This window comes from Peromyscus maniculatus, chromosome 3 (assembly GCF_049852395.1).
Source record: "Peromyscus maniculatus bairdii isolate BWxNUB_F1_BW_parent chromosome 3, HU_Pman_BW_mat_3.1, whole genome shotgun sequence".
Taxonomy (NCBI): Eukaryota; Metazoa; Chordata; class Mammalia; order Rodentia; family Cricetidae; genus Peromyscus; species Peromyscus maniculatus.
The window spans coordinates 109,606,938-109,633,019 of NC_134854.1; the positions used below are offsets into that span (position 1 = coordinate 109,606,938).

Below are 26,082 nucleotides of genomic sequence, written 5' to 3' on the forward strand. Positions count from 1 at the left end.
CAGGAATATTAATATAGACCACACCTCCATCTACACACTCTTTACCTCAAAATCTCATGGTTTCTATGAATGTTGTCAGGAAATAACCCAGAGGCATTTTCTGCATGCCACCCTGCCTCAGTTCCTTTCAGTGCAGATGAAGTGTCTCTGTTTCCCTCCAGGTATTAGGAAGAACAGGGATTAAGTACAGTCAGGTTTAGGAGTCCTACAAAGATCATCTAGAACTCAAGAAATGGCTTCATGCTTAAGAGAGTTTACTGCTCTTTCAAAAGACCTGTGTTGGCGTGTCAGGCGGGAACACATTAGGCAGCTCACAGCCTCCTGTAACACTAGATCCAGGGGAATGCAACGCCCTCTCCTGGCCATTGAGAGGAACTGCACCCATGCGCACATACCCCTGTATAGACACATAGGAATAAATACACATAATTAAGAATAAAAGGAAATCTTTAAAAAAAGACCATCTACTTTTTTTTTCTTATTCACATTTGCAGAGAAAAATTTGTTTCAGCCACATTAAAGGAAAACTCCAGTCTTGATATTTAGGAAAAAAAAAAAGAGTTCATTCCTTCATCCTTCCAAACAAGGTACAATACAACTGAGTAACAATACACATTTCTGAGAAACACAACAGTATCTTATATTCCTTACTGCTCTTTAACTATAATTCAGATATTAAGAATAAAAGGTTCTAATTATATTAATACATTACAGAAACCAAAATTAACTTACCACATAAAATAAATTAAAACATTACATATTAACCTTCAGTGCATCATATACAGAAGTCAGAATGATGAGTTCTAAAAACCGCATCAGGTTCCTTATAATAAAGTTATTACGCTATGGAGAAGAGTTGCTTCTCAGTACTGCGCGTGTGTACAACACTATGTCTTTGAGACAGATCAATGGCTTCAGGGAATAAATCTTACACTAGAACATTAAAAACAAACATAATCCAGGTGTGGTGGCACACACCTATAACCCAGGAGGCTGAGGCAGAGAATCATGGGTTCAAGGCTAGCCTGGGCTATAGAGTAAAAACCCTGTGTCAAAAATGTATGTGTTGTTTAATATGGCCTCTCCTTGGTCCTGGGAGAGACAAGCTTAGAATTCACCACAGGACTGGACCTGCAGGCAATGTTAGAATGTTGCTGGTTCGTCCAGTGTCTCACAGGCACTAGGAAACCTGGGCTGGGGACCCTAGGTGGCTTTCTGTACTTGAAGGGAACAGGCCACCATCTAAGCCTCAGCCACAGTCTCCTCTCTCACCAGTGTGAGCGTTTAGGACCAACCCTGCCTCTTTCCCCTTTTTGGGGGGAGAAAAGGGAATTTGGGACTATTGTTCCCATCTTTTTTTTTTTCCGGGACCCATGACAAACTGACTCATGACTTGGTTCTGTGTCTGTCCACTCGGAATCTGTCTTTTGGGTTGGAGTCTTCATTGTATTTTTCCATGGAGAAAATGTGTCCCATGGTGTGTTTAAAGTTACAACTAGAGGTGTGGAGGCCTTTCTAAAATTCATTTTTATTTTTAAAAATGAGAGAGAGAGAGAAAGAGAGAGAGAGAGAGAGAGAGAGAGAGAGAGAGAGAGAGAGAGAGAAGACCAGTTCTCTCCTTCCACCACGTGGGTCCCAAGGATTGAACTCAGGCCCCCAGGGTTGTTGGTAAGTGCTTTTACCCATGGAGACATCTCGATGTCCCTAGAATTAATTTTAATTCATTCAGTGGGGATGTTCATCGTCCCCCGAGTCACTGGAACAGCTGTGCTGTCCACTGTCCTGTGTGGCTGCTGAGGAGTTCTCCTTATTTATAGCTGAATTGTACATCAAGAGAGGCCAGGAAGTACAGTGTGAACTGACAGGAGGATGCTGTGGGAGAGCAGTGTGAACTGACAGGAGGATGCTGTGGGAGAGCAGTGTGAACTGACAGGAGGGCATTGCAGTGTGAACTGACAGGAGGATGCTGTAGGGAGAGCAGTGTGAACTGACAGGAGGGCGCTGGTACAGCTAACCAGGGCTATCTCTGCTGTGAGATGGCCCAGGAAGGAACACAGCATTTGTCTGACTTCCAGAACCAAAGTCACCAAAAAGCAGGGAAGTCATATGCTGGGGCAGGGATGATGTGCAAACAGACTTGTCTCAACCCAGCCTCAGCTTCTGACTCTGCAGACCCACTGATTTGCAAGAGGCCTGACTGGGAAGGCACTTCTAGGGGGCGAGGGCTACTGGCTGCTCTGACGGGCTAGACTCGAGAACTGCAATGTTCAGATCCCACGCTGAGGTGCTCCCCAGGATCCTCTGCTTCCACCATCAAGGGTTCATCCTCATTTTTCCCCATCTCTGCTGAGTCTTGGACAATAATTCCTGGTAACATCTTTAGGATGGGACATTAGTGAAGAAATTCCCATTAATACTTTGATACCAGTTCAAACTCTTTAAAAGAAGTCAGACATCCAGGAGCCTCCAACAGACCAGAAAAGGGCTGTCGTCTGAAGATAACAGTGTGAACTGAATTAAAACAAGCCCTCCATTTGTGCTGGTCCCCATGCCCCAGGACTTCAGGCAGGGTCTGCTGAGAATGCTGGGGGCCAATAGAGGTCTAGAGCCCAGTGCAGTTGATTGGTCTCTGAGCAGCGGGCTACACTTGGCCTTGACCCACATGGATGACCCAAGGAATGCAAACTTAACATACTTTCTTTAAAAACCGAAAAACTCTGTGAGGCATGGTGGTACACACCTGTAAGCCCAGAACTCAGGAGGCTGGAGCAGGAAGACCTCGAGTTCAAGGCTACCCTGGGCTACACAGCAAGACCTTGTCTCACACAAAGAAACATAATACCAAACCAAAATAATAATAATAATAATAATAATAAAATAACAAAAATGGAGCCGTGTCAGCTGTGGAGTTAGAGGACAGCACTGAACAGACCCAGTTTCTTCTTTGGGGCTCCAGGCAACGTGAACAAAGAGTGCCAGGTTAAGACCTGGGGCAGATCAATGCCTAGATCATATGAGAAGAGAAAAAAAAATCCATAGAAAAAGGTGGAATGGAGAAGAAGAACGAGGAACAGGCAAAACTTGCTGATGGAAAATAAGCAGACTTGGTATGTCCAGTGCCCCCTTCCAGGGCATTGTTAGGGACTCTGGAGGGTTGACAGGGGCAGGCCTTGCATTTCGGCGTTAGAGCGTGGCCTTCTCAATAAGCAGCTTTGTGTAGTTACTGTCCTTCTGTCTCCAGACAGTACAGAGCAGCCCAGGGATGAGGGTGGGCCCAATGCATGGGTCAGAGCACCCTCGGCTGCTCAGGGAACACATCTCCTTCTCCAGAGGGCAGTGGAGAGGCTTGGTAGCAATTTTGTTAATAATGCCAACATTCTGAAAGGGAACAAAACAAAACAAAGAACAACAGTGGGATATTTATACTAATGCTTGAAAATAAATAGGGAAGTTAAATTTCTCCTAAAAATGAAGCAAAAACCAAGGCAACAGCATGAAAAACAAAGGGCTGGCCTCCTTTTGTGGATTTGGCCCGCAGCTCACTGCTAATGCTGGAGCTCACGAGGAAGTTAATCCACTTAATCAAGTGTTGGTATGTGCGTCTGTCCCTAGGTGTCCACATAGGCTCTCTTGTGTTCTTGTCCCCATCAGGGTGACTCTCTCTGTCACTGGCCTTGCTAACTTTGCTACAGTGAGTATCTGGGGGATGTTCTTGCTTTGCATCTTAGAGGGCATAACCTCCAAATAGCAGATTTGCTCCCATCAGAATGCACTTTTGAATGCTGTCTCTACAGCCCCCAGGAGGCCGCTCTCCCTGCAGTCCTGCTTTATCAAAGTGGCTGGACATCTGTAGCTGGTGTAACTTCACAGCCAGCCACTTACGGATCATTAATGTGGATGCCTGACATTGACTTACAAGATTACCAATAAGACCGTTATCCATCTAATAAATAAGACACACATCCTGGCAACAGCTTGAGAAGATGTCAAGGCTCATAGGAGGCCACACTGTCTTCATACAACAAGAGACGTTTTTCCCTTGTCCATTGTGTACACCAACCATGGAGTCTCTGCTGGGACCAGATGGCCCATTGAGAAGAAACAGCCTGGAGTCCAACCCAAGCACATGCCTGGTGTGGGTTAGCAAGGAGGCCAGCTCTTTGAGGTTCTTGTTCAACTTGTCTGAAAACATGGTCTACTGGCCTCTTCTCTAGGGTGCGCTGAGGAAACCCAGCAGGCAGAGTTATCACACAGTTTTGAAGGCCCGCAGAGGCCAGAAGGCTGCACAGGCAATTGTGCGCTGAGGGGAAGGTCTGCCAGCACGTCCCAGGTGCCTGGGCACGGCTGGTGATGGTGTCCCAAGAAGCTTTTCCATCGGTGGGCTGCCATAGGCCACCTGGCCAAATTCCTCCCCTGGGATCTTCAGACCACTGGCAGAAAAGAAAAATAGGGTGAACAACGTGGGCCTGAGCCATGCTGGCGAGACAAGCTTGGAACAGAGGCTTTGAGGCAACATTATCCAACGCCACTGGCTTCTCTCAGCAGCCAGGCCCAGTTCTAGGCCAGCTTCAGGGGCATCAACTTCTGGGACTATGCTTTCAGTGACAGACAGCACATGAATTACAGAAGAGGGGGTGGGGTTTTGTGACAGAGAACGGTGAGTTAGGGCAGTGAGGAGGTCGGGGGAGATACGTCTGTCAGGAGGGTTGCGGTTCAGCCTGGCCAGTTCCCCTGTCAGGAGTGGTGTGGGAGAACAGCCCCGCGCTTCCCTCCTATTTTGTCTCAGCACCTCTGTGCCAACTTGGAAAAGGGTGGCCGTTTCCTCCACCCGCCAGTATCTCCCCGGGAAGCCGCCCTGTACCTGTCTCAGAGTGGCAGCAAGCAGTCCTTCCCTTCAGGAGGGCGCTGGGCTTCTCGTGTCTGCAGACGAGGGCACGGCACCACTCACAGTGTTTGCGGACGTGGCAGCAGCTGGTGACAGAAGGGACAGGCTGAGCTGCCCCTGCCTGGCAGGAGAGCCCCGCTTGGGCAGCCCGGGGTGCCCACTCAGCCTTTCAGACCACCCGCCACCTCAGGACCCCGAGGACCTGGACGGTTACCGAGCAGCCTCAGAGAACCTGTTGGCTGCTGCAGAGTGTCAGCACTGTTGCTGTAGCACAGACTCCCTGGGTCACCTGGCTCCAGACTCCCCAGCTGGCTGAGGGGACAGGCCAGCCACCTGGCTGCTTGCTGTCTCCATAAAGGGCCAACTGAGACGTTCTGCCAGCATAGCAATGGCCTTAGAACAGACGTGAGGACTAGGACCAGCAGACCCTGGGGCTGGAGGCCATGATGCTCTCGGAGGTGCCCAAGTCCCCGAGTGTCACTGGACTTGTGCCTCAGATGTCCTAACAGCAGCAACACTCCAGGACAGTGTCTCTTATTGGTCTGTGCGCCACCTGGCCAGCCTTGGAGGACCAAAGCCTGGCACGGCTTTCATACCCAGTCTCATCAAAATAGCCATTGTGCCCTCTGCAACCCCAGCCTTGGGTCAACCTGAACTGTGCTAACAGGCTGCCTTCCACTGAAAAACGCCCTGTGCCAATTCAAACTATGTAGGAATCCTCTGAGCTCTTTGCCATGCACTAAACCATTCCAGGGATATAAGTCTGGCTTGATGTCCGCTGCTGGGAATACAGCACTGTGTATCTAGGGCTCTGGCTGTACTGGCCAGGCCAGTTGGCAGCTATGGGCAAGCTAATAGGATAAGACACTCCTGTAGTCTCCCTTGACCTGGGGCTCAGCACAGCTTCCTGCAGGATGCAGTTTAGAGGATGAGAGGGTGGTGGTGGAGAAAGAGGGAGGCCATTGAGGGTGACGACACCAGTGTACACTAACCGCATCAGGAGCCTCTGATGTAACTTTAGAATTTGTCAAATGCTTTCTGCGGGGAGGAAGCACTTTTTCTGTGGACCAAGGGCATTGGGGGCTGTTTCCAGCTCTCTCTGGAGCCTCTGCCCAGCTCATAAGTTTTCTGGGTTCAAAGGCAGTAGTGGAGCATGTCTTAGATTTGACATGACTTCTAGAAGAGCCCAGCACCACTGCTGGCAATCACCCATGCTCCAGATGTTTGCACACATTGCCCGACACCATGTGGAGAGACATTAACTACCCTCTTAGGTCAGCTGATGTCACTCTCCTGTCACAACAATGAGCTGGTGGCCCTTTCATGTGGCCATACTCCAGATGCTCCTGGCAAGGCAGACAGGTGAGGGACCCGAGTTCGGGGGTGGCAAATACTCACTGGATCAGCACACAGGTGATAATCAGGACAGCCAGGGCCACAATGGAGACCACCACCAAGGCAGTGATGGCCTGCTTCTTCTGGCTGGCAGCCACCACGGCCAGGAGGTCTGCATGCTCGCAGCGGGCACCCACGTACCCAGAGTGGCAGCTGCGGGAGAAAGGAATGTTAGCCTGCTTCTGACAGAGGGGCTTGTTCACCCAAGCTGAGCTGGAAGGATCTGGGGCCTGTTGGACAAGCCCCCAAGGGCCGCTGCATCCTCTGTGACTGGAGACGCAGGTGTGAGGCAATGAGTCCCCCTTTCTTGCCTCAGTGCTGCTTGCTGAGGGGAGGAGAAACGGATGCCCTCTTCACCAAGGGTGCACTTGTGATCACTGTCCTTATGCCAACTCTTGAGTGCTAATGGCAGCGTTGAGGGCAAGAGCTTCATTTTGATAGGTGATGAAACTCTGTGCGTGCCTGTTCATGCTTGTGTGCATGCTGGTGCAGGTGCATAGGTGTGTGCATGTCTGCGGAGGCCAGAAGTCAATGTTGGGTGTCTTTCTCTGTCACCCTCTGCCTTATTTTGGAGACCGTGTCTCTTACTGTATCTGGACTTCACCTATATGGCAAGGCTGGCTGGCTGCCAAGTTCCAAGGACCCCCCCCCACCCCTGTCTCCTCAGCTATGGGCTTATATAGGTTGCTGCACCAGTTTTTTTTTCCCCCATGGGTGCTGGCAATCTGCACTCAGGTCTTCATAGCCTTGTGGCAAGCATTTTACCAACTGAGCTGTTTCCTCAGTTTCAGATTAGGTGTTTTTTGTGTGTTTGCTTGAGACAGGGTCTCTCTATGTAGTCTTGGCTGTCCCGGAACTCACTCCATAGACCAGGCTGGCCTCAAACTCACAGAGCTCCACCTGCCTCTGCCTCCCGGGTGCTGGGATTAAAGGCGTGTGTCATCATGCCTAGCCCAAATCCATGTTATTTTAAAACCAAATTTGCTTATTTAGAGTTTTGAATGAAAGAAAACACACTAGATGCATAGTCTGAGCTTGGCTTTCCTGTCTTCTTCAAGTTCAATTAGCCCCAAGGACAATTCCTGGGTGGCTCAGTGCATAGCCTGGTCCCTCCAGGAAGGGATGAGGGCCTGGCACTGTCACCTGGTTACATCAGGGCTGGAGAAGCCTCCAGACTCCTGTGAAATCCTGTGTGTTGGCACCCAATGAAACGCGCCTGACCTCTGCACTGTGAGGAAAGGTGTAAGGAGGTCAAGTGCGGACGTGCGTGCTGGTGCGTGCTGGTGCGTGCATCGCCAGCACATTCATCACTGCTCTTGCTGCATCCCCAGCTTCTCTGGCTCTGTCTTGCCAAAGCAGCCTCCTGTGTGCACAGGTTGCTCACCGGATGGGTCTGCAGGATGGGCCGACCATACGGAGATATGGGCCACTTGCTTTCCTGGCATTCCTCCAAGCATGTGACTCTTGTTAACAGAAAAGTAAATGAGGTGACACCCTGGTCCCTTTTTAAAATCCTCAATGTAAATATTGAGTTCCAACCCTCTCGGGCTTTAAAAGGGCTTTAAAGAACAAAGAACATAGAAAGGATCCTGGGCTCAACGGCCTCCCTGGGGCACCGGCCACTGTGCCAGGCTAGCTCCAGAGTCATTCCAGGTGGGACCCCTGAGTCCTGTCTCCTCAGTTGTCAGGCCCAGCTCTCAGAAAGGCATGTTTTCTCAGATCAAAGCTTTTTTTTTTTTCGAGGGCTCAACATCAGCATTTGGATGGTGAAGGGGCAGGTGTTGTAAGGGTTTAAGGCTAATGGCAGCCCGGAGATGCTGACCATTTCTGTAGCAGCTCCAGCCTGGGATACAGGGTCCGCACCCTTTGCTGACTCACCCAGAGGTGCCTATTAGTTGAAGCTCACATACTTGAGTTTATTGTTGTTTTGAGACAAGGTCTGGCTATGTGGCCTTGGCTAGCTCAAACTCGTCATCCTCCTGCCTCAGCTTTGGAATGCCTGGAAGACAGAGGTGCACCACCAGGCTTGGCTACTTGTTCTTTGGTTGGGGCTTTTTTATGTGTGGTGTGTTTCCTCATTTAATCTTGTTGTGAAAAAGTCAAGCCACCCTTCCCCTGCACCTGTTCTGGGGACTTGAAGGGCATTTGCACCAAGTCCAAGACTGGGGTCTGGCTCCCTCTCCTTTGCCAAGATGGTAGGCTTATGGTTTAGCATCTTATCTTGAAAAGTAGAAAAGACGTTTAAGTTGCATGTGGTGTAAAGGGCTTGTATCCTTGGTAAATAAGAAAGCTAGGCAGGGCAAGCAGGGAAATAAAAGGACGCCCTAAGAACCTAGATAGACAGGCTGTGTACACTGACCCTCATGGCTCAGTGCAGTGGGATGGAGACAGGATTTTGTCTAATTCAAAAAGAAAAAAGAAAGAAAGAAAGAAAAAAAGAAAGAAAACCTGGGGGGGAGGCAGAGAGGAGACACAGCTTGCCTGGTAGCCCCTGGCCTTTCCCCTGGTGGCAGATGGGGGAAAACAATAGTGAACAGAACAGATTCCGCGCCCCCCCCCCAAGCTGGTTGGTGATCAGCTGTTGGCTTGGGCCACACACATTCTGAGTTATCCATGTCTAGACAACATTGAACAGGTTCAGCCCATTCTCAAGTTCTAACTCTGCTGATGTCCCTACTTTCCAGAGTCCACCTGAGTTAGAGGTACCCTTTCTGTGATATTGACATCTCTTCCATGCAGGGTCTTAATCTACCCCTCCCTACAACATCCTGCCAGGTCAAGTGGCCCACACGGTCCCTGCTAGCCCAGGGGTAGATGTAGGCACAGGTGGCCACACATGGGTGCCTGGACACCTCAGGTAATCCAGTCCCTTACTCACCCCACTCTGCATTCCACAGACCACATTCTCCAAAAGCCATGCGCTTTCTACACTCACTCATTCACCCCCTCACCAGCCTGCCCATTGCCCTGTGCCTCACTCAGGGCTTCCCAGACCCTGTCCATCTTTGAACACCTGAACCCACGTGTGCCCACCCTCTTTCCCCAGCCTCTCACTCCTGCAGGGCAGGCTTTGACCTACAAAATGCCCTGCGTCTTAGTAGTTCTTTATGAGTGGGGAAAAAAGACCCAAACTGACATCTCATCTCTTCTTTAATTCCTAGTCTTCTAATATTAGACTTAATTATGCCGATTATTTTAAGCACAAGTCACACAAGGAGGGAGGAGTGTCACCTCACCTGGCCACAGATGAGTCACACCCTCACTCTGCTGCTGCTTCTACCTCTGGCAGGCCCAGCAGAATCACCTGGGTGTTCTAGAAACTGCTTGGTCCGAGGCCATACCCTCAGTCTGGCCACCTGGGTGACTGCAGCGTGCATACAGGCCTGAGAAGCACAGAGGTAGGACGGGCCTGGAATCTAGAACCAAGTTAAAAATGCATTGGTCCCTCCTCTACCTTCCTCCCCCCCACCTCCCTTCAGCACTGTCCCAGAGGGATAGCGGAAAGTACACCCCTGTGCCAGGCACTGGACAACAGGGACAGAGAGGGGCCGCACCTCCCTTTATGAAAAGAATCTGGATGATATAAGCTTTTTACAAAGGGGGAAAGAGTTGTGAGACTGGCGCCTTCCTCATGGGACCATTTACACACGCAGGATAGGTCTGCTGGGCCTGAGCTGGTTGCTTGTCAGACACACACGTCTGCACTGCTCTCTGGCTTCTGTAATTCAGACCCTTTTCAGGTTGCTTCCCCACAATAAGAACAAAGAAAGGAAGAGAAGAGCGGGTGGCCAGCTGGGCTGCAGGACTCCAGGGCTGCAGATAAGCGTTGGCTGCCCACACTCTCCTGTGCCTCCGGGGTCGGGGAGCTGGGCTGTGCCTGCTGGTGGGTAAGGCTGGCAGCTGCCGTGGAGCCTTCCCTAAAAGCAGTGCCGTGGCTGCAGTGCCGTGGCTGCAGGCCCCTCTGTTTTAACTGTCGATGACATCTCTCTTTCTCCTTCAAGGATAGCTTTTGGGCCACCCTAAGTTCCTACCATGCCTGGCTCGTAGCGCTCTTGGAAAATGTTATGAAATATGAAAACCACAGGCGTCAAATGTTAAGGTTTTCTTTAAGGAAAAATTTCCCCAACTAGAAAAGGAATGCTTTAAGCACATTGGGAAGTATAAAAAATATAATAAACATAGAAAAGTTCATACTACTGCCATGGCACCAGTAGTGTGTGTGTGTGTGTGTGTATGTGTGTGTGTGTGTGTGTGTGTGTGTGTGTGTGTGTAAATGACTAAAATTCATTACATAAATGTATGAAACTGTAAAATAGTAAAAGAGAGGGGGGAAGAGAGAGAAAGAAAAACAAACAAATGACAATAACAACAAACTTGATAGGAAAAGAAACCGCAAACATGAATCTCGAGTTCTACCAGGCTGAGGATGTCGCTCAGAGCAAGAGTGCTTGCCTAGCGTGCACAAAGACCTGGGTTCGATTCCCAGCAGCACAGGAAAGAAAACAAAACAAAACAGAAAACAAAAATCCTTCGCAAAGCCACTTCAAATGGAGCACAGTAATTCTTGCACCTTAGTTTCACCAAATTCTTTCCACCCAGACGGTGCCTGGTGTGATATGTAACCAAGGCTGGACGTTATCTCTGTACTCAAAGATACTTTGTTTGTATTTCAGATTACATCCTCAGGACAGGAGCTCGACTTGGCACAGGCTCTGTAGCCAGCTTGGCCTGGATTCAAAGCCCTTCTTCACTTCCTGTCTGTGTGACCTGGAGCCAGTAACTGCTCTTTACCACACACTCCACATCTTGAAAATGAAGCGCAGGTGAGACCCGCCTCCCAGTTAGAGCACTAAAGGAGCCTTGTGCATTGCGGTAAGCGGCGCCAGACCCAAAGGCAGGCTATCTCTGTTAAAGATGGAATCAAATAGCAGAGGATGGGGTGTGGAGTCGTCTCGGTTGGAAGGGGCTTGCCTTGCAGTTTGAGGACCTGAGTTCGATCCCCCCAATCAAGGGGAGGGCTTGTAATCCCAGCACACAGGCAGATTCCTGGGCTCAGTGTCCAGCTGCCTTAACCTACTTGAGTGAGCTCCAGGCCAGGGAGAGACTCTGTCTCAAAAAATAAAGTGGGGGTTGGAGAGATGGCTTAGGCGGTAAAGTTCTTGCTATGCAGTCAGGAGGATCAGTGTTTGGGCCCCCAGAACTCACATGAAGCTGGGCCTTGAGTATGCTTGTGATCCCAGTGTTGGGAAGGCATAGACAGGCGCCTCCCTGGACTTGTCTGAACAACTTGTCCAATTACAAGGCCAGTGAGTGACCTTGTCTCAACAAACATGGTGGGGATAGAGAGAAGGTTCAGTTGTTAAGGGCACTTGCCGCTCTTCCAGAGGACCCGAGTTCGTTTCCCAGCACCCACACAGCTCCTCACAACTGCCTGTAACTCCAGCTCCAGGGGATTCAACACCTTTGAGAGCATCCATAACAACAAGGCACACAAAGCACACGAGGCACATACACACACACACAGCATACAAGGCGTGCATGCACATAAGAATACATAAGAATAATCTTCAATAACAACAAAAATCCCAACCCACCAAGGTGGGCAGAATCTGGAGAACAATGCTGAGGTTGACCTTTGACTTCCATACACACTTGCGCACATGAACTTGAACCTGCCTTGCCTATACATGTGCGTGAAACACACACACACACACACACACACACACACACACACACACACACGCGCACGCACGCACGCACGCACGCACGCGCGCACGCACACACACACACACAAAGGGGACATTTTTAGGTCTCTTTAGCCACATGGTCTCTATATGCTGTGATGTGCTCTGGCAGGCGGCCGATACCCTGGTGACTCTCTGAGTCCTTTAGCACCGGTCTCAAGGCAGGCATTGGAGCCTGAGGGTTGAGAACCAGGGTGAAACTGTCTCTGAACACACTTTGTATCAGCGTGTACTTACTCTGCACCACCCACAGGGCTGGGCTGGGAGTGGATTCCCTAGGACTGGTGGAAGGAGGACCGAGTTCACCTTTTCTTGCTCTCTGGAGAAATGGATTCAGGGTTGGGTGTGGTTCCGTGGCAGAGTTCTTGCTTAGCGTGTGTGGGGCCCTGGGTTCCATCCCCAACAACAAAAAGGCCTGGGTTCACCTGGTCCTGTTCTTTCTTCCATGGGGCTGGGAGGTCAGGGCTTCTTCCTCTTCAGCTCAGAGTCAAGGGTCTCTTGGGACGCCTTCGCTGTCCCCGAGCCAGGGGGAAGGTGATGCCTGCGCAAATTTCTCTGGCAAACCTTGTCTGCTCATGCTGTGCTGGGAGCAGCACCTGGGCAGTCTCCTAGAGTTTTTCAGTGGTGACTACAGAATTCACCTCCTGCCACCTCCAGGTGTTCAGAGCTTCAAAGGTGGCCATAGACCAGAAAACTAAACCCTATTTAATTAAATCAATAAATGTGAATAGCTGCGTGTGTCCAGGGGCACAGCAGGAATTGCCAGAGTCCCATGCATTTTTGAAGTATTGGTCCTTGAGGGGAGTCTGAGGTTAAATGAGGCCAGGCCACTTGTATGGGACACTCATCTGGGTTTGAACTCAGGTCTATCTGACCCCCAGATCCAGAGCGACCCTTACTGTCTGCTTTGGGTGGAGGTGGGGAGAGAATAAACCCAAGGCATAGTTTTTTCCAGTCCGGTTGTGGGGGTGATGTCATGCTACCCACCCCCACTGGTGTTCAGAGGCTAACAATGGAGCTGCCTGAGGGGGCTCCCATGCCAAGAGCAAGTCCCCTGCCTGGATCTGATCTCTTGTGGCTGCAGGGTTGTCTGCCTGTGCTGGAATGCCACCTGGGGTTCACTCTCTCTAGGAGTTTGACAATTCAGACTCACTGCTGTGCACTGTGGCCAGAGTAGCCAGGGAGGGCAGAGAGATGGGGTATGTTTTCTTTGACTGACAGAGCTGTGTTTCTCTGGGGTCTCTGTTAGTCACCAGGAACATTCAGGGCAGGTGGGAAACTTCAGTCTCCTGTGGTTCCTCACACTGTCACCTGTGTGGATTCTGCCTCCTCAAGGCAGCAGACCCACCACCTGACCATGCCACCTTGGTAAAAGGGCTGGTGGCCCCTGGCCTTATATCTCCACAGTTTTCTGTTTCTGCATATCTTCCTGCCGTTCATCCGAAGCAAACACGTTTGAGAATAATTTTCACAATGTCTGACTCGTGGGTTTTTTTTTTTTTTTTCATTCTCTAGTTTTAGAGTATGAAATGTCACTTTAGATTTTCTGAAAACCTAATGGCTTTGTTCTTCTGGGAGAGCCTGCTAAGAAGCAGTACCCACCTCTGTACTACATTCTCAACTTGCTGGGGTTTCTTTACGAGGCCCTGACAGATGGGGCACTACCTCAAGGTATGTCATTTTTATTGACCAGAATGTTGAGTGTGTCAGCTCCTCAAAGCTGGGAGGTTCTTCAGAGCAGGGACAGAATGTTCTGCTTTCTCTGTAGAGACTCAGAGTTTCTGGTCTGGTGGGAATTAGGTAGCTAGAACATTCTTCGAGTTACTATAAATGTAAAAAAGGTGCAAGGTGTGGTCCTGTCTCTTAGAGCTGATGCACCAGAAGGGGTAGGAAAGCAAACCTCACCAGGTCTCCAGGCCTGACAACTTGCCTTGTTCAGACACACTAGCTCTGTGTCCCCAGAGTGTTGTGCAGAGGGCAGGGAACGGCCCTCATGTTCCCCACAGTCTCTGTTGCCAAAGGGACATTCTGAGGATTAAAGGCCAGTCACTCACAACACTCAGGGGCCATTGAATGGCTGGAGAGATCCAGTGGGTTGACCATAAGCTAACAGAGATGGTGGCAGGTGACAGACACCAACATTCTGCTTTGGTGTCAGGAACACTCAGGATAGGTGGGAACCAGAGAGCCGCAGAGGACAGCCATGGCTGGGTGATGTGTGGGTCTACCCACGGGAGGTCAGGCCAGCATTGCGTCTTCTGTTGAGTCAAGAGAAGCTGACCACCTGCTGGGAAGTGTGAAGTCCAACTTCTAAGATGCACACAAGGACTTAGAGCCACCAGAGAAGAACACACAGTGTCACCTGTCATAGTAACATGTCTGCAGGCTGAATCCTGCCCCTGGGCCACCAAGATCCAGTAGGGAAGCTGAGAAGAGGGTGGTCACTGTTTTCCACGGCCTTGGCTTTCCCAGGTTGGCAGAATGTCCTATTCTCAGCCCTTGGCCCCGAAGAAGGCTTGTAAAGAATCCATAGGACCAACCCTGACCTTTCTCTGGAGGATGGTTCACATGCCAGAGGAAAATGTCCGGACCTTTCTTGGAAATAGGAGAGCTCGATGACTTGAGGTGAATTTTGTGACAGACCCATCTATGTGCATCCTGTCACAGTCACCCAGACAGATGAACACCTGCAAATATGTCTTTCTGAGCTTACATGGCTCCCACCGCCCAGAGGGTAAGGGCTCACTCCTAACGGACCCTAGCCTCTGACTGCATCTTTTGCCTCCCTGCTGTGGGCTCTGACCTGCAGTAGCCCGTGGAACCTGGGTCTGGACCTGTTTTTGCTTGTCCACTGGTCAGCCCCACATCCGCCAAGTGCCTTTCCTCCAGGGCCTTTCTCCTCTAACTCCACTGTCTGTGGCAATTACTATGGCTCCGTGTGTGTGTGTGTGTGTGTGTGTGTGTGTGTGTGTGTGTGTGTGTGTGTGTGCCATGACACACATGTGGAGATCTGAGGAAGACCTTGAGTGTTGGTCCCTGTCAGACACACACCCTACTGCCTTTGGTTTTTTATGTGGGTTCTGGGGATCTGAACTCAGGTCATCAGGCTTAAGTGGTAAGTGCCTTACCCTCTGAATCACCCCCAGTCCTTGTTGTTGGCTTATATCTAATGTGTTGAGGAGGTTCAGCACCTGCATGGTAGGTACTTGGCAGTACTTTGTGAGGCTCCAGGGACATGGGAGCCACCAAGGTGTGACATGTGTGCAGACCCTTTGCATGCCCGTTCAGCCATTTCACAGGCTGGGTACTAAGTAGCTGGTGTATGGAAACTTCCTTATAGAGGTTCAGGCACCCAGGTCAACACCTGCCCCCCAGGAACTCTAAGTAGAGAACTAAATTCTAACAACAGAGTTAGCTGTTGAAAACAGATCCCAGCGCCGGCATCCTGGGATTCCTCTTCCACCCTGGGCACTTGGTTGGCGGTTCTCATCCATCAGCTTGCCCAGTCCTCTGGGTCTCAGATCCCTAGCCAGCCTCACAGAGGTAAATGTACTTTTAACTGCGTGCCTGACCACTCCCCGGAGAGTAGGGGATACTTACACACAGGCTGGCTTCTCCTCCTGCACCAAAAACCTGCAGGTCCCATGGAAGCAGAACTGAGTGTGCGAATCCGGACAGTCGTTGAAATGAGACACCACAGCAGCGGCCACGGGAGAGTCTGCTGGGAAGAAGAGACGTGGCTCAGACCCGGCACAGCTCGCACCAGGAGGGACTTCTGTCCCCACCCTACACCCCCTGCAAAACTCTCCCTTCCTAGTGCCCAGCCAGGGCCCAGAGTCCCCATCAAGAAGTCTGGGTATTTTTCTAAGATTATAACAGAATTTCTCCAAAGGCTTTGGTACAATTCAGAGACAGCTAGTTAGAGTCATTTTTTTTTTCTTCAAAGAAGCTCAATTTAAAAAAAAAAAAACAACAAACAGCCCTAATAAATTTTTGTTTGCAGCTGGGTGTGGTAGCACACACCAGTAATCCCAACACTCAGAAGGCAGAGGCAGAAGCATCAGGAGTTCAAGGCCAACCTAATCAGTATATTGAGTTTGAGGTCAGTTGGATTCCGCTGTCTAAAAACCTTTTGGGGTTAGATGGTAGTGTTTGCTGTACAAACGCAAGGACCTCAGTGTGAGCCCCTGCACCCCACAAAAAGACCTTTCAGTAAGGACTGTGATTCCAGTACTGGTGCTGGGGCAGCGCTGTATGCCTTGTGGCAGAATAAACAAGGATGCTCATTGGGTGGAGATATACTGCCACACACGCAGGCTGGGCTCAGGCCTCCCGCTTCCATGTTCAGAGAGTTTCTGAAGGAGACATGGTGAGCTGCATCCTCAACAATGTCCCAAAGATCCTGCAGAAGTGCCTGCCGGTGTCCCCTGTCCTGTGCCATCACATGGAGTCCACACCATGAAGAAACTCCATGTAACGGCCTCAGTGAGGGCAGGCAACACCCATCTCTGCCCTCTGAGCATGGGGTGAGAATGAGAAGCCTGCTGCTTCGTGTGTACACTTTTGGTTCTTTGTTTTTTGAGCCTCATGTAGCCCAGGCTGGCCTTGAACTCACTGTGTAAGTGGGCTGGCCTTGAACTCTTGATCTTCCTGCCTCCACTTCCCAAGTGCTGGGTGAAGAAGGAAGTCCAAAAGATTTCTTTACCATTTATTAACAAGCAATCACTACAATTTGGCTTCAGCCCCAGACCACTTCTGGTCCTTCCTTCATATGGCCACCTATCTGCCTGCTGCTTAGAACGCATGCTTCCAGTCCTTTCTGATGCCCTCTGTCCTCTTCAGGCCAAAGGTCTCAGAAGGGATGAAGTCCATGTTACAGCAACTAAACAGTAGTTTATTAAAACAACAACAACAACAACAACAACAATCCTTTTTTTTAAATTACAGTGATACATTTTCTCTCTCTTGAAACTTTATCAGAAGCTTAGCAGACTTCTGGGTTACAAAAATAGTCCACTGAAACTACCAATATACAATAAACACCACCTCAGAGAATAAAGCCCATTTTTAATTCTCAACCCATTGAGAATCATAAAAACACACACCACACACCGACATACTTGCGAACTTACATTCCTGTTCTAAAATTCAAGTGCAAAGCACACTGCAACTAGGAAACTATCCTTGTGTGGGACCTGTAAAAGTGTTTGTGGCCACCAGGGACACCTCAGAGTGCACTCAGATCACAGACAAACATTCAGAGTGCACTCAGGTCACAGACAAGCACGTTCCTACTGATGTTCAGGGTGAAAGCTGGGGAGGACTCCGCTCTATGACAAGTACTTAACTCATTGATGCTAAGGACAGGCAACTGAGCGAAGATGGGCCTGCCAGGGTACATCTCCTTTGGGTGGGCGGTGACATAGCTTCTAGTTTTATCAAAGTAAGTTTATGAGGAGACCCCAAATTCCCACTATCTTCCCCCAAGAACGGGTCTCTTTGCTTCTTTTTCTCTTTTTACTCTTTTAAATGAAAAGATATGTGTGCTATGCACATGACTGTAAGTGCCGGCAACAGAACCTGAGTTCTCTGGAAGAGCAATACTGCATCTGAACCACTGAGTCACACCTCCAGCTCTTTCTCTGTCTTTTTAAGAAGGGGTTATATAGCCCGGGCTGGACCCAATTTCATATTAATCTTCCTACTTTAGTTGAGGGCTAGGATTCTAGGTGTGTACCATCACACCTGTCCCCCCTCTCCCCCTTGCCCCCTCCCCACTCTTCTCTTTCCAAAAACTCAATAAAATATCAAGAGACAGAAGGAAAGCTTAAGAACACTCAGGTAGAAGAGGTGGCATGAAGGCTACTGGCCTGTGGTATTGTATTCCACCAAATATATATATATTTGGTTTTTTCGAGACAGGGTTTCTTTGTGTAGCTTTGCGCCTTTCCTGGAACTCACTTGGTAGACCAGGCTGGCCTCGAACTCACAGAGATCCGCCTGGCTCTGCCTCCCGAGTGCTGGGATTAAAGGCGTGCACCACCACCGCCCGGCATATTCCCCCAAATATTGTGCATGCTAATAAACTTATCTGGGGTCAGAGACAGAACAGCCACAATATTAAACATAAAGGAAAGGCAGTGGTAGCACACACCTTTAATCCTAGCATTCCAGAGGCAGAAATCCATGTGTTCAAGGATACAGACAGGCATGGTGACTCATCACACCTTTAATCCCAGAAAGCAAGCCTTTAATCCCAGGGAGTGGTGGTAGAAAGCAGAAAGGTATATAAGGTGTGAAGACCAGAAACTAGAAGCATTTGGCTGGTTAAGCATGTGGCTGGTTAAGCTTTCAGGCTTTCGAGCAGCAGTTCAGCTGAGAGCCATTGGGATGAGGACATAGAAGCTTCCAGTCTGAGGAAACAAGACCAGCTGAGAAGTTGGCCAGGTGAGGTTGCCTGTGGCTTGTTCTGCTTCTCTGATCTTCCAGCATTTACCCCAATACCTGGCTCAGGTTTGATTTTATTAATAAGACTCTTTGAGATTCCTGCTACCCTGGCCAGCATCCAAAGGAGGCCTGTCCCTCTAGTGCACACGGAGGGCAGGGCAGGGCTGGCCCAGTCCCTTGCCTAGTCCCCTGCCCCGGGCCATCTCGTGCAGGCACATGTCTGATTAGCTCTGGGGCTGATAGGAAAAGCAAATGTTCTGATTGGGGAGCAGATCAGCACCAGGCACTTGGGGCAGCTGGAGTTTCAGAGCTGCTCAGTTCCTGTTGTCGTGAAGTTGATGAGAGCCCCTGCATCCCGGAGACGGGCTGCTCATCTTGCAGACATCACTGTTCTCTGGGGAAGCTGGGAAAGAGACCACAGACCCACTAATAGGGCCTCGAGCCCGGCCCAGCTCACAGAAAGAGTCTGGAATAGTAATCAGGGGAGGAGGAAATCCCTGCTTCAATCCACAGGGGGTTCAGAAGTCTGGGCAGACACCATCTGCGCGGTGTCTTTGGGAGTTGGAAAGGGGGAGCCCCCAGGGCTGCAGCAGCCACACCCCTGAGTCGTCTTGAGGAGCAGCCCTAATTGGCCTGTGTGTCTGGCTGGTGGGGGCTCATGCGGCTGTGACTCTTCACTTTCCCCCAGATGTAGCATTTGCCAGTTGTGAAGCTGACATCATTTATAGCTCTTTCATCACTTCCTCTAGTAGCCCAAGTAACTTTCCGACAGTTTCAACCTGACATCCAGCAGGATCGTCTGGCCAAGGCTAGCGGTCAGAGGCAACAATAGCAGAGCTGACTACTGCTTCTTGAATGTCTGGAGGAAAGATAAATGAATATGAGAGTCCCCAGAGCTCCCAGCATAGCCAGGGAAAAGCAGACACCAGAAGGGCGCCCCCTGCAGGGCTAGCCAAGTATTTCACCCTGAGGCCAGGCCGGAGGCCGTGTGGTCAGGGAGGCTGGGTTCAGGACAGCCGACATGGCTACAGGGCTGGAACTCCTTGTTCAGGACATGACGTGGCCACAAGTAAAGGAACAGTAGAAGTCTTCCCCAGAGGGAAGAAGTGCCACAATGGGGTCAGGGGAAGAAGTGCCATACTGGGGTTAGGGGTGAATGGCCCAGGTCACCTGGACCTGACTACATGTCCCCATTGATGAGCACTTGGGGGTGGGTGAGATCAAGCCTTTGCTTTTGAGACAGGATCCCACTCTAGCCAGGTTGACTTCAACCTCATGACAATCCTCCTGCCTCAGTCCTTTGAGTGCTGGGATTATAGGCCACGAGTCACCATGCCCAGCTCAGTGGGACTCTATGAATGATCCTGAAGAGGAAGGATGCCATTGGCACTGTGTGGCCATACCACTGACCTTTACCAGACAGAGGAGCATCTTTTCCAGGAAGACAGCCAGCGAGGGCCACCCTGCAAGATGGCAGGCAGGCCTCAAGGGAGCCAAAACAGTCATCAGAGGATGGAAAAGCAGCGATCATGTCACATTACCACATGAGGGTGGTAATGTGTCTTCTTCTCAGACTCTGCCAACTGACAAAGGGAGGCCCCGGGTTCTCCGTGCACTGACAGACCTCCTTTACTTGAATGATAAAATGGGCCAGTGAGGTAGCTCAGCTGTCAAGATGTTTGCTGCCAAACCCAAAGACCTGAGTTGGATCCCCAGGACCCACATGATGAGAGGGGAGTCCTCTGACCTGCACACACGTGCTGTGGTACACACTCCCCCATACAAACCCATATAATAAATAAATAAGTAAATGTAAAGGTAACTGTGCTTCCTATAACTGAATCCCAGGACACAGATGTTCTAAATCTTTCAGCATTCTTTTCCTGCACTGGTGATTTCAACCCTGCTTGGATCCATCAGTTCCCTGTCTGTAAACTGACTTTAGGGCACCTGCCAGGTCCTAGACTCTCATTTAAGAGAAAGGGGCTCTTCATTATTTTGCCAGACCTTGTACCACTCTATAGCCTGTGGCTAGAGTCTTTCAGATGCAGAAACCAGCATTCAGATAAGCTTCCAGACAGAGGATGCTAGCAATAAACACTTAGCTTGTTTTTCTCTGACTTTGAGCAAATGAAAAGCTGTAGGAAGTCAGGATGCTGCCCAAGTCTGGGATGGCAAACGCTGAGAGATGTATGATCAAAATCAACAATTCCCCGTGAGCATCCGGGAAGGGCATGCTAACAGAAGCAGCTCCTAGCAGAAGGGATACTTTCAGGAGAAAGGAGAGGGAATTTTGCTGCTCAGAAGAGGAGGAAAGTGAGATGGTGATTTCTCATTCTCCAAGGGAGCAGCAGCCACGACCATACACAGGTGCAAAAGAGATTTCTAGATGCATGAGTAATAGTTCACTGAGGAGTACCTGGGGTGTGCTGGGGGCCACATCCATGGCATGGGATCTGCCCACCACTCAACATCTGTGCAGCATGGCACTCATGCCCAAGAGACCTGGAGCTTCTGGTTCAGGGCAGGGCTTGGGTGGAACCAGAATGCCTCCTGCAGCTTCAAGTAAGACCCTGGGGGCACCGCAGGGAACAGCTGGGCCAATTAGATTTCCCCTGCTCGTTGCTAGTTCCAGGCAAACCCCGAGATAGATGGCTGAACCAAGTTCAAAGGTGAGTGTCCTCTTCTGCTGTCCTACAAAGATGCTGGCTTCTTGGGCGCACCATCAGCTGTAGGAAATCAGACCCATAGTCAAGGAGTCACCGTCCCTGGCGACACCACATCTGGGAGGGGCTCCCTGCGGTGCTTACTTTAAAGTCAGAGGCAGAGTTGGCATCAAGTTGGAAGCCTCTTTCTATCTCAAAAAGACAACTGGAGCACAGACATGCCTTGCCAGGACCGTGTTGTAGCTGAGATACCTGAGCTTACAGTTTTAACCCAGTTGGATTTTCTGAGGCTGGGTTATGATGGAGATAGCTAATATTAGTAACAGTAGTCATTAGTGGGTTGTCTAACTACAGACATCACACTCGGCATGATGGGAGAGGCCATGGCCACCCCTTCTGCCGCATGAGGGAGTTAAACAGGGTGGTGACATTGGATCAATGCTGCTCACTCAATAAACGGCAGAGCCGAGACCTGAACTTAGGAGTGGTCACTCTGGCTCTTCCTCTGTCACCTGTCACTTCAGGGTGTGGACATGTGAGCGGAGGGCCGAAAAATCCTCAATGGACACCATCACACACAGACGACTCGTTCAGAGAATAAATGGATCCAGGATTGCCAAGACATTCCAGGAGCATTTTAGGATTAAAGGGGCTGACATTCCCAAGGCAAATGGCTTTAATTAACAATGAAAATTTAGGAACCTGAAATAAAATGTCAGCGAGCTATCATGGAGTGTGGGATGGAACCTGCGTATCCCACTAGATGTCACAATACGCAGATTTCAGCTGACTGCCTACTGCACCCTGAGTGTTGCTGGGGACGCTATGTCCCTTGAAGAAGGGAAGGCCAGTCCCTTTCTAACCTGCATTCTAGATCATTGACTAAAGGGAAGAAAGAGGACAGATGTTATTGCTCCATGAGACCGTGGGAGGGAGCAGCCTACAGGTTTTTCTTTTTGTCTATACCAAAGTCTTGGTAATTTTAAAGGGAAAAAAAGGAGGTCATGGTTTTGCTTTGAAGACAGATGCCAAATGTCCCTCACCTCAGCATTTTAATCATTTGATTTCAAGCTGAAGGACCTCTTCTTTCATATTTTTAAAGCAGAAAACCCCTTATTCCTATTTCATGTTTTTGGGTGTCAGTCAGCGTTCTGAAAAGACTTCACCTCTGATTTCCATTCATGTAGTCAACAAGGGTATACCTGTACTGAGCTCTCAGAGTGAGAATAGGAGGGGCTCTGGGAACCACAGATGAGCCCTGCCAGGCGGGGAATTCTGCCCAGCTTTGTTGAAGGAAGAGTCCCGTTAGAGCCCAGGGCTACCTGCCTTTGCCAGCTCTGCGAGTCTCTATTCTCTTTATAAATACCAAAATTGTTAGGTAGAGTGGCTGGCAGGAAACCCTCGCTCAGCCCTGAGGAAAAAGTGCTCCCTCCTGCTAAGTCTTTGAACCCTAATCCCTTCAAACCCTCTGCATCAAGGGTTATAAACACTACAGAGATGGTTGTTTTTCTAGAACATTTCGTGTTCTCAGAACTTTTGGGGATGGTACCCAAGGCCTTGTGCATCTGAGGCAAATGCTCTACCACGGAGCCACACCTTCTGTCCTTAGAACCTCCAACAGATGTCTTTCTTATTTATGCAATTTGAACACAAAGTCTCCGTGGGTGGATGATGTGCCTGATTATGAGGAGACCCAGGTACTAAGAGGTGGACTTGAGGCAAAGCTTGGAAGCCTTAAAAAACACAGGAGTAGGAGCCGCCGAGATGGCTTAGTGGGTAAGGGTACTTGTTACCAAGACTGGTGACCTGAGTTTGGCCCCCAGGATCCGCATGGTGGGAGGAGACAAGAAGAGCTCTGATCTTCACACACGTCCCACAGCACACATATATATACACACACAGACATAGACACAATATAAATAAAATGTAATAATAATTATGATAATAAAATCTACACGAGGAAGATCAGGCATGGTGATGCAAGTGTAACTGACCCCAGCACTCAGGAGGCAGAGGCAGGATAGGCCGAGAGTTTGAGGCTAGCCTGGGATACATAGTAAGTCCCTGTCTCTGTCTCACCAAGACAAAACAACTACTGTAGCGGGAGAGCTTTGTCCTTTTGAGTGTGCTGTGCCCCTGGTGTCGGGGAGCTGCCTGAGACAAACGCCCTTCTGGGTGTTCCAAGGGGCGTGTCGAGATGTTGGGAAGGGATTATGGGTAATTTTTTGGTAGTTTTTTTTTTTTAATATTTCACAAGATGATCACTTTAAGAGTTTGAAAAAGCACGGAAGCCAAACTTCACGGGACTGGGGCACAAAGCCTGGCTTTAGTTTTACCGTTTTAGCCACAGGCTGTAGGATTAGAGAAGACTGGGCTGTGTGAGTCTGGATTTGAATCTGAACAAGAAGAACCATGTAACTCCCTCAGGCTCTACCACTGAAAGAGAAAGCTCGAAGATTGGTGCCGTTCCCCCTTCAGTTTCAGGAGCCTTAGAAACAGTGAGACTCATGCACGTGATGCTCATGCCCCTTAGGAACTCTGCAGCAGTGGACTGTAGCCCCCAGACATCCTCTTGCATGCTTGGGTTGCTCCCAGACCACTCACAGTGCCCAGTGCAGCGGAAATGAGGCACAGCTGGATTGCTGTGGTCACATCCGTTAGGAAGGAGTGACACACAGGATTTTTTTTCCCTCAGGTATCTTTGAGTGGAGGTTGACTGAATCTGTGGTGCAAAAATCCATGGCTGTGGACAGTCTGTAATTTTTGAGAGAAGACAGAACATGTCTGGGTGAGAGATGTTTGGCAAGGGGCTGGAGACATGGCTCTGCTGTTAAGGGCACTTGCTGTTCTTGCAGCAGCCACGTTCGACAGCTCATAACCACATGTGACTCCAGCCGTCGGGGATCTGATGCCCTCTTCTGGTCTCCAGGGCACCTGCACTCATGTGGCGTGCACACACATACACACACACACACACACACACACACACACACACACACATACAAATAAATATATAAATCTTAAAAAAAATACAGGCTGTGAAGAACATGGCACCTATGTGATTCCATCTCTAGCCACACTTGTGTCTTGTATGTATGCTTGGGTGAGTGTATACACCCAGTGTGCATGTTTGTGTGGGTTCATGTGCACATGTGTCCACTTCTGTGTGAAGGCCAGAGGACAACCAGGAGTGCTGTTCCTCAAGAGCTCACCATTTCAGACGAACTTCGGGTCACTCAGCTCCAGGACCCTCCTGTCACTGTCCTTCCTGCAGAACTGGTTACGGCAAGCATCGCTCAGCCTGGCTCTGACGTGGCTGCAGCGGCTCTGGACTCAGGGCCTCATGATTGCCCACCAGGCCCTTTACCCACGGAGCCATCTCTCTCGCTCCAGAACTTTGCTCTTATAGGAAGAACGTTGAGAGGTCCCAGCCACAGCAGGGACATGAAACTTCCTAATCATTTCCCAGCCAGGCTGAGTCTCAGACAAAGACTGCCTATTTCAGTGGAAAAACTTTCCACCCAAAGTCAAGAAACTGAAGCTGGGACGTATTGGGGTCTCTTGGGAATATCAAGTTTTCTTATCTATACGTTAAAAAATCTTCAGGCATTTTTATGGATTTAAACTCAGAAACAGATTTGTCTTTCCCAGCTCTCTGAGCAGTCATTTATAGTGGCCACTTCTTGGAAATCACCCGCGAAGATGGAGCAATTCTTGCGAGTTTCCCTAGGGCACTGTGGCAGAGCTTGTCTGGACCCCTGATGAGCAAATTCTCTTCTGGCTTTGGGTGGTCTCTCACTGTGACCTGTGCGCAGACTTCTGTCTCTTTACCCTTTGTCTTGACAGAAAATATGAAAGCAAAATTACACTCAGGAGCACTAGCCTTTTCCCGGCCTTGCACTAACCTTATCTTGCCTGCTCCAAACAGTGAATTCATCCTCGTGTATGTGTGTGTGTGTGTGTGTGTGTGTGTGTGTGTGTGTGTACATGTGTGCATGCATGTGGAGTCCATAGACTGATGTTGGTGTCTCCCGCTATTGCTCTCCACCTTATTTTTTGAGACAGGGTCTCTCTCTCACACTGAAGCACTGGTCCAGCTTGGCTAGCTGGACAATGGACTCCAGCGATCTTCCTGTCTCTTCCCTGTCCCCCAAACATTGGGATTACAGACCTGAGCTGCTACACACTGCTATTTTATTATTACTATTTTTTTTTTAATGTGGGTACAGGGGATCTCAGGGATGTGCAGCAAGCCTTTTATCCCAGGAACTATCTCTTCAGCCCGGATTTTCCTCTAGTGAATCACTTCCTGCTCTACAGGTTTACATGGGTTACATGTAGCCAGATGCCCCCCTCTCCCTGGACTACAGATCTTGAGAAGAAAGACACGCAGTGGATGACGCTGTGCTTGGCAGGTTGGCATGTCAAGCACGGGCTGTTCTAGAACGGAATTGCGATTCCTGACCTTGGCTCCAGGAACCACCTGGATTATCACAGCACAGCTTGTGTTTCCAAGCATAGCTCCTCGGCTCTCTGGCTGACTCGGTGGCCCCCGAAGCCTTCCAATGAGCCCGCTTTGGTTCAAGGCAGCAGGCTGTGATTGCTGTAACCAAAAATAACCCTCACAAGGATGTATGGCCTTCAATTTCTTCTCACCAAATCTCCACAGCCCACAAGGCTGGGGCATGACCTGTTCATCGAAAGACATCTCCATACCATGCCCACAATGCAGAAGCTGGGCTAAGATTTCAAGTTGAATCTCTTTGTTCCTCAACAACTCCTTTCTGTGGCTTTTCATGGTCATATCTCAGATGGACAGATGGACCAGATAATCATGTACTATCAGTAGCACCATCCTTTCTGACAGGAAGTCACATGCCACAACCATACTGCCAGCTTCTGACCTTGAAGTCAGGATCATCTTTGCTCTCGGGTGTCAAGGTGG

General features: G+C 49.7%; 1 protein-coding gene across 3 annotated transcripts in view; it reads right to left on the reverse strand.

The window, feature by feature from the left end:
- Positions 1-429: 429 nt before the first annotated feature.
- Tgfa (transforming growth factor alpha) overlaps positions 430-26,082 on the reverse strand; it is an 89,687-nt gene continuing 64,034 nt past the window's right edge. Inside the window, exons 1-5 of one of the 3 annotated variants that reach the window (XM_076567199.1) lie at positions 19,882-20,593; positions 15,625-15,742; positions 6,284-6,433; positions 4,862-4,971; positions 4,158-4,430 (exon numbers count right to left, since the gene is read on the reverse strand). In XM_076567199.1, coding sequence (XP_076423314.1) covers positions 4,423-4,430; positions 4,862-4,971; positions 6,284-6,433; positions 15,625-15,742; positions 19,882-20,002 — 507 coding nt within the window. In that variant the 5' untranslated portion in view covers positions 20,003-20,593 and the 3' untranslated portion in view covers positions 4,158-4,422. Of the gene's footprint in view, positions 4,431-4,861; positions 4,972-6,283; positions 6,434-15,624; positions 15,746-19,881; positions 20,594-26,082 lie in introns of those variants that run through there. The other 2 variants (XM_006984588.4, XM_042273616.2) reach the window with 2 other exon arrangements.